Source organism: Schistocerca americana, chromosome 3, assembly GCF_021461395.2.
Source record: "Schistocerca americana isolate TAMUIC-IGC-003095 chromosome 3, iqSchAmer2.1, whole genome shotgun sequence".
NCBI classification, from domain to species: Eukaryota; Metazoa; Arthropoda; class Insecta; order Orthoptera; family Acrididae; genus Schistocerca; species Schistocerca americana.
This window is the reverse complement of record NC_060121.1, coordinates 887957958-887967062: the sequence shown is the minus strand read 5'-3', so window position 1 is coordinate 887967062 and position 9105 is coordinate 887957958. Positions and strand designations below refer to the sequence as shown.

The 9105-nt window shown below is 48.7% G+C and overlaps 1 protein-coding gene across 1 annotated transcript in view; it reads right to left on the bottom strand.

The window, feature by feature from the left end:
* Nucleotides 1–204: 204 nt before the first annotated feature.
* LOC124606471 (leucine-rich repeat protein SHOC-2-like) overlaps nucleotides 205–9105 on the bottom strand; it is a 108584-nt gene continuing 99683 nt past the window's right edge. Inside the window, exon 4 of the mRNA XM_047138452.1 lies at nucleotides 205–532. Within this exon, the coding sequence (XP_046994408.1) occupies nucleotides 205–532 (328 nt within the window). The remainder of the gene's footprint in view (nucleotides 533–9105) is intronic.

Below are 9105 nucleotides of genomic sequence, written 5' to 3'. Positions count from 1 at the left end.
TGCGCGAAATTTGTTTCGGCTCCTCTGTCGTCGTGGTAGGGAATTGGGACGCGTCAGTTTCATTGTGTACCATGACGATGGACTCGTACTTGCAAAGAAACGAAACGTCAGCTACGTAGCTTTGTTTTTTCGAAGTGAAAGTTAAAAACTGTGTGACTACTCCCTGGCTGGGTAGGCAGAAGCAGTCGGACGGAGGCCTACCTGCTAGAAGAGCTTGCGGCCGGCGGTGGTGGGCGGCCGGCGGCGCTCGGGAAGCCAGCAGGTGATGTCGACGCCGCCGTAGTGGTCGGAGGCGGCGTCGCCGTTGGGGGCGCCCAGCAGCGGCGTCTCGGCGGCCACCAGCGACGCGGCGGCTGCGGCGCGCGTCAGCGTCGCCGTGCGCCCCACCGTGGCCGTGCGCAGCGGCACCTCCGCCCCCGGCGCCGCCCCCGCGCCGCCCCCGCCCACACCACCGCTGGCCTTGTTGAGCGCCTCCAGGCTGTCCGCGGCGCGCGACATCGCCTCCAGACGCTCCAGCCGCGACCTCAGAGACCTGTGGATCGGACAGCGCGCTGTACGCCTCCAATATGTACTACACTACTGGCCATTAAACTTGGTACACTAAGAAGAAATACAGATGATAAACGGGTGTTCATTGGACAAATACACTCCTGGAAATTGAAATAAGAACACCGTGAATTCATTGTCCCAGGAAGGGGAAACTTTATTGACACATTCCTGGGGTCAGATACATCACATGGTCACACTGACAGAACCACAGGCACATAGACACAGGCAACAGAGCATGCACAATGTCGGCACTAGTACAGTGTATATCCACCTTTCGCAGCAATGCAGGCTGCTATTCTCCCATGGAGACGATCGTAGAGATGCTGGATGTAGTCCTGTGGAACGGCTTGCCATGCCATTTCCACCTGGCGCCTCTGTTGGACCAGCGTTCGTGCTGGACGTGCAGACCGCGTGAGACGACGCTTCATCCAGTCCCAAACATGCTCAATGGGGGACAGATCCGGAGATCATGCTGGCCAGGGTAGTTGACTTACACCGTCTAGAGCACGTTGGGTGGCACGGGATACATGCGGACGTGCATTGTCCTGTTGGAACAGCAAGTTCCCTTGCCGGTCTAGGAATGGTAGAACGATGGGTTCGATGACGGTATGGATGTACCGTGCACTATTCAGTGTCCCCTCGACGATCACCAGTGGTGTACGGCCAGTGTAGGAGATCGCTCCCCACACCATGATGCCGGGTGTTGGCCCTGTGTGCCTCGGTCGTATGCAGTCCTGATTGTGGCGCTCACCTGCACGGCGCCAAACACGCATACGACCATCATTGGCACCAAGGCAGAAGCGACTCTCATCGCTGAAGACGACACGTCTCCATTCGTCCTTCCATTCACGCCTGTCGCGACACCACTGGAGGCGGGCTGCACGATGTTGGGGCGTGAGCGGAAGACGGCCTAACGGTGTGCGGGACCGTAGCCCAGCTTCATGGAGACGGTTGCGAATGGTCCTCGCCGATACCCCAGGAGCAACAGTGTCCCTAATTTGCTGGGAAGTGGCGGTGCGGTCCCCTACGGCACTGCGTAGGATCCTACGATCTTGGCGTGCATCCGTGCGTCGCTGCGGTCCGGTCCCAGGTCGACGGGCACGTGCACCTTCCGCCGACCACTGGCGACAACATCAATGTACTGTGGAGACCTCACGCCCCACGTGTTGAGCAATTCGGCGGTACGTCCACCCGGCCTCCCGCATGCCCACTATACGCCCTCGCTCAAAGTCCGTCAACTGCACATACGGTTCACGTCCACGCTGTCGCGGCATGCTACCAGTGTTAAAGACTGCGATGGAGCTCCGTATGCCACGGCAAACTGGCTGACACTGACGGCGGCGGTGCACAAATGTTGCGCAGCTAGCGCCATTCGACGGCCAACACCGCGGTTCCTGGTGTGTCCGCTGTGCCGTGCGTGTGATCATTGCTTGTACAGCCCTCTCGCAGTGTCCGGAGCAAGTATGGTGGGTCTGACACACCGGTGTCAATGTGTTCTTTTTTCCATTTCCAGGAGTGTATATTATACTAGAACTGACATGTGATTACATTTTCACGCAATTTGGGTGCATACATCCTGAAAAATCAGTACCCAGAACAACCACGTCAGGCCGAAATAACGGCGTTGATACGCCTGGGCATTGAGTGAAACAGAGCTTGCATTACGTGTACGGGTACAGCTGCCCATGCAGCTTCAACACGATACCACAGCTCATCAAGAGTAGTGACTAGTGTATTGTGACGAGCCAGTTGCTCGACCACCATTGACCACACGTTTTCAATTAGTGAGAGATCTGGAGAATGTGCTGGCCAGGGCAGCAGTCGAACATTTTCTGTATCCAGAAACGCCCGTACAGGATCTGCAACATGCGGTCGTGCATTATCATGCTGAAATGTAGGGTTTCGCAGGGATAGAATAAATGGTAGAGCCACGGGTCGTACCACATCTGAAATGTAACGTCCACTGTTCAATTTGCCGCCAGTGCGAACGAGAGGTGACCGAGACGTGTAACCAATGGCACCCCATACCATCTCGCCGGATGATACGCCAGTACGGCGATGACGAATACACGTTTCCAATGTGCGTTCACCGCGATGTCGACAAACACGGATGCGACCGTCATGATGCTGTAAACAGAACCTGGATTCATCCGAAAAAATGACGTTTTGCCATTCGTGCACCCAGGTTCGTCGTTGAGTACACCTTCGCAGGCGCTCATGTCTGTGATGCAGCGTCAAGGGTAACCGCAGCCAAGGTCTCCGAGCTGATAGTCCATGTTGCTGCGAACGTCGTCGAACTGTTCGTGCAGATGGTTGTTGTCTTGCAAACGTACCCATCTGTTGAGTCAGGGATCGAGTCGTGGCTGCACGATCCGTTACAGCCATGCGGATAAGATGCCTGTCATCTCGACTGCTAGTGATACGAGGCCGTTGGGATCCAGCACGGCGTTCCGTATTACCCTCCTGAACGCACCGATTCCATATTCTGTAACAGTCATTGGATCTCGACCAACGAGAGTAGCAACGTCGCGATACGATAAATCACAATCGCGATAGGCTACAATCCGACCTTTATCGAAGTTGGAAACGTGATGGTACGCATTTCTCCTCCTTACACGAGGCATCACAACAACGTTTCACTAGGCAACGCCGGTCAACTGCTGTTTGTGTAAGAGAAATCGGTTGCAAACTTTCCTCATGTCAGCAAGTTGCAGGCGTCGGTTAAATTTCGCGTCTGTAGCACGTCATCTTCGTTGTGTAACTATTTTAATGGCCAGTAGTGTATAATCCGTTCATCATAAGAATAAACCTGATGTAAACAATGCACTTTGTATTCATCCGCGTTTGCTGGAACCTCATTGGATTTCAGTTTCACGTGGGACCGCAGCCAAGCTGTCGCGAGTACTGTCAAGTACAACATAAGGGTACGTTTTGAGCTAACCTCCCGCCGGAGCTTCGAGTCCCCCCTCGGGCATGGGTGTGTGTGTGTTGTTCTTAGCGTAAGTTTGTTTAGGTAGTGTGTAAGTGTAGGGACCGAAAACCTCAGTAATTTTGTCCCTTAGGAATTCACACACATTCTGAACAATAGCAGTCAGGGTAAACCCTAACCTAAAATGTTCGCATTTGAAATAGAATTTTTTTTTTACAAATCGCTGTCAACTCGGCATAAAGAACGATCATTAATTACAAAATTTCGCTTGTTTATATACACCGGTGTGGGAAACTTAAGGACAGAAGTAACTTCGCCACGACGTATCACTGCCAAGTAACACAGCTCGATGGAACTTGGACCATAGACAGAAACAACTGCCACAGTATGGAGCAGAAGGCAACTGAAAAATGCGCTATGAGACGAATATAGTAGTTTGACTAAAGTCCTCACGATTTGCCATGGTCTTCTGGAGCAGCTCCACCTGTGCTGTTCGTTGTCGTCCAGTTTCAACGTCACCGCTCGTTAACTGGGATTCAGTCATTTTACTTGCAATTAATGTGAAATGCAATTTCGGGTTGTGAACTATTTTTATATTAAAATGAAATGCAATGGTGATGTCGTTAAAAGAAACAGGGGCCTTTTTCATAAATGACTGACTTAATTCAGAACTTTTACCAAAGTTAATGCAGTTTCTTCCGAAAGTAACAACGCCCCACAGTTTTGGCTTGGAGAGCAAATCTTACGGTAAAATTAGTTACTGACCGTGAATTTAAATATGTTTTCTTGCCGAAATTAGTATTGAACGGATTGTCGGACTGCGCAGTATTAAAATGATTGCAGTTTCTGTCGTATTTCACAAACAAAAGACTACCGCGCATGAAATGGCGTATGCAAACTGTAATAAACAAAAGAAGTGCTTCCGTATTTAAGAATATCTGTAAAGGGAAGACAGGTTTACAAATGAGATATGGTTAAACTTTAACAGTATATTGTAAAGAAATAAAAGTGAACGTACACTATTCCACACAGCTTAATATTTAAAACAAAACATCCTCTACGTGAAACGCGTATTATGCAAACGCACGCACCTCGATATTCTGATTTCTAATAACAGCTCCAGTTGCAAATAATTAAGTAGCAGTCCAAGAAAGATCTAGTACGAGGAATTCATCGAATCCGCAAAATTAATTGAGTAACGCTGAGAGACAAGCATAATGGCAAAAAGAAGAGAGCAAAAGAGGAGCGCAAAAAAGAAAAGTGAGAGGTGCCCTTGTTTTTCGACTGTTTATGCTAATTACGCGTTATGGTCTTTGTATGATTTTCGATATATTATCCAGAGGTGTCTGGCACAATTACATTACTTTGGGTAAATTTCGTGTAAAAGTTGGGGACGCTATTGTGTATATTGGAAAGAATGAAGTCACGGCAGAGTGCATCCCTGAAAAGACCCACACGGGGAAGGAGTACATTGTTAGAATGATATTGACCAGCATGTGTACCTTGTTCAAAGATTTAATCGGTACACCCTCGCAGCGTTATGCCTCCAAACAACCTAACTACTGGACCACCAAGACGACCATATTCGACAATGTTTCCGGGTACATTACGCCTCCCCACCTCTCACCATAAGAGAGTACGTTGAGAATCAACCACTACTCATACCAAATCTCCCCCTCCTCCACCTGAGAACGCACATGACTCAATTACTCGTTGGTCCAGTCGCTGCGGCCTTAGCGCCATTGCAAAAGTCTGTTGCGCAATGTGGCGATCATTTGCTGCCGTAACTGGTCGTGGTGGATCACCTCTCCTTCGGGCAGCAATGGCTGTGGTTCGCAGTACTATACACGCACGTGAAACAAGACTGTGAGCAATACCTAACTCCTGGTCTACACTCGTCACAATTTATTTAACTGAAGAAGTAATTGTTTATTTTTATCGTGAAGTAATTATGCTCTTATGAAGCAGTAACTATTTATGTTTATCGCAATTTCTCTATTTGATGACCAGTCAGAAACAGACATAGTGGTTGTAAAGTATGAGATCATTGAAGTAAGTGTCTGGGGTTCAATCCCTGGTTAGTCCGACGAGTTTTATATGTCATATTTCACTTCTTTTATCTCCGGCAAAGTTTTTCAATGTGAAAAATATCAAGTTGCACCGGGGTTCTGAGTGCACGCTCAACTATACCTCCACTTATAAATGGCTGCGTGAGTCAGTTCAAAGGTCAGAGGGGGGCCTCCAATAGCGCCATGCCTAGTATGGCGCAGTAGCGTTCAGTCCAACCACCCGTTTGACGACAGGCTGACAGTACAAATTTTATGGTACATTAGACACTGTCTAGAAAGTAAAAGTGTTCTCTAGAGAAATCATTGTCTGAGTGCAAGAAAAGTGGGAACATGGGTGTCTTCATGCAGTTGAGTCAACTATCTTCAAGCCCTTCTCCAAGACTTCTGCGATTATTAAGGCTGTGATGAATGATTTAATGCACACACATAAAATCAACATTTCTAAAATGAGCAGATGTCAAAGATTTTTATGAGTCTGTATTCGTGAACTAGGTCGTTTGTGAGATTTTCTGGGACACAGGTGGCGATTTCAACCGAGCGTCCACTGTGGTGAACAGCGGTGACTGATTTTAAAATGTTCGATTCAGAAGTACAAGTTTCCGCCGCTTAAGCGATTTTAACCTGACTGTCGAGATCTTGTCGAGTAACCTTTGGCAAGTTGGGTAACGTAGTGGACTAGTACTTTTTATGTTCGGGTACACAGCCCACAGTCGCATTAAATTTCTTAAGGGAAGTCATTTCCCAGCATAATACTTTCTTTTATTTTGAAATAAAGAGGTTATGTTCGATTATATAACGATTAGTTAATTTCATACTACGAAATGGAATGAAATGATCGTGTGTCATCGTTAGCTGGGAGGCCAGTCCGGGGAAGTTCGGCCGCCGTGTGCTGCAAGTTTTATTGCAGGAGGCGCCATACTGGGCGACTTGCGCATCGGTGATGGTGAGCTGACGAGGAGGACGGTACAAGCCCAGTCCACAGGCGGAGAAAATCTCCAGCCTGGCTGGGAATCAAAATGGTTCACTATGGGACTCAACTTCGGAGATCATCAGTCCCCTAGAACTTAGAACTACTTAGACCTATCTAACCTAAGGACATCATACACATCCATGCCCGAGGCAGGATTCGAACCTGCGACCGTAGCAGTCGCGCGGTTCCTGACTGTAGCGCCTAGAACCGCTCGGCACCGCGGCCGGCCGGCCGGGAATCGAAGCCGGGCCAGCGACATGGTAGGCAAGCACGTTACCACTCAGCTAAGCTGGCTGACGCACAGTACTAAGCTATATGACAATAAAAATTTTGATGCTTTCACAACGCTATCATCTACCGCTTGGCTCAAAACAGTTAGTCACAGAAATGACTCTTCGGAGAGAACCAGAGTGCGAAGAAAAATTACGCTACTAAAACTAAGAAAAAAAGAATTGTTTGATGTATGTTTCCATTTACGCAGTTACGCTAACGTACTTTAATGTACATAAAATGCCTTCGCAGTAGCGAATATGAACAGCTGTCAGCTGCGTAAGGGAATGACAACAGTGAAAATTTGTGGCGGACAGGGATTCGAACCCGGATTTCCCCTTTAACGCGAGACGTCGGCTTAACCACTTTTGGCTATCCAGGCAGGACTCACGGCAAGACCCAGACTTTAAAATTTCGTCATTCCTGCCACAAAACCTACAGTCGTAAACAGATTATTTAATTCTCGAACAGGGCAGCACATTTTACACTACTGTCTATTAAAATTACTACACCACGAAAATGACGTGCTACAGACGTGAAATTTAACCGACAGAAAGAAGATGCTGTGATATGCAAATGATTAGCTTTTCAGAGCATTCACACAAGGTTGGCGCCGGTGGCGACACCTACAGCGTGCTGACATGAGGCAAGTTTCCAACCGATTTCTCATACACAAACAGCAGTTGATCGGCTTTGCCTGTGAAACGTTGTTGTGATGCCTCGTGTAAGGAGGAGAAATGCGTACCATCACGTTTCTGACATTGATAAAGTTCAGATTGTAGCCTATCGAGACTGCGGTTTATCGCATCGCGACATTGCTGCTCGCGTTGGTCGAGATCCAATGACTGTTAGGAGAATGTGGAATCGGTGGATGCCGGAGGGTAATACGGAATGCCGTGCTGGATCCCAACGGGCTCCTATCACTAGCAGTCGAGATAACAGGCATCGTATCCGCATGGCTGTAACGGATCGTGCAGCCACGTCTCGATCCCTGAGTCGACAGATGGGGACGTTTGCAATGCAAGAACCATCTGCACGAACAGTTCGACGACGTTTGCAGCAGCATGGACTATCAGCTCGGAGACTATGGCTGCGATTACCCTTGACGCTGCATCACAGACAGGAGCGCCTGCGATGGTGTACTCAACGACGAACCTGGGTGTACGAATGGCAAAACGTCATTTTTTCGGATGAATCCAGGTTCTATTTACAGCATCATGATGGTCGCATCCGTGTTTGGCGACATCGCGGTGAACGCACAGTGGAAGCGTGTATTAGTCGTCGCCATACTGGCGTATCACCCGGCGTGATGGTATGGGATGCCATTGGTTACATGTCTCGGTCACCTCTTGTTCGCATTGACGGCACTTTGAACAATGGACGTTACATTTCAGATGTGTTACGACCCGTGGCTCTACCCTTCATTCGATCCCTGCGAAACCCCACGTTTCAGCCGGATAATGCAAGATCGCATGTTGCAGGTGCTGTACGTGCCTTTCTGGATACAGAAAATGTTCGACTGTTGCTCTGGCTAGCATATTCTCCAGACTTCTCACCAACTGAAAACGTCTGGTCAATGGTGGCCGAGCAACTGTTTCGTCACAATACGCCAGACACTACTCTTGATGAACTGTGGTATCGTGTTGAAGCTACATGGGCAGCTGTACCTGTACACGCCATCCAAGCTCTGTTTGACTCAGTGCCCAGGTGTATCAAGGCCGTTATTACGGCCAGAGGTGGTTCTTCTGGGTACTGATTTCTCAGGATCTATGCACCCAAATTGCGTGATAATGTAATCAAATATCAGTTCTAGTATAATATATTTTTCCAATGAATATCCGTTTATCATCAGCTTTTCTTCTTGCTGTAGCAATTTTAATGGCCAGTAGTGTATATTCTTCCACCCATTAGGAACCTCAGGAACGACAATTTCTGTCTCAACTGCACCACCGTGAGCCAAGTTCCGGCTCGTGTTCCTCTGCATCAGCGCCAGCGTCAGCAACGGAGGCACAAGAGTGCATCTGTGTTGAAGCACAGCGGTTAGGGCGGGCCGGCTTGGGCTTCCGAAGCCTGGAAAGCTGCACGGGACCCGTTCTGCCTGCTGCACCCGACGACAGGTTGCGCTGTCAGTCCAACATGACAAGTCTGCGTAGGTAGTTTCAGTGCAGTTCACTCATCATAATGGTGGCAGCAGCAAAATGAACAAACCGAACTTAAAGGAGACTGGGCGGAAATAAAGAACTGGGGACTGTATACCAGTCAAGAAACGGAGCCCAAGTCCAGCGTGAGGAACGTTTTCTCGTGTTCATGAGGCAGCT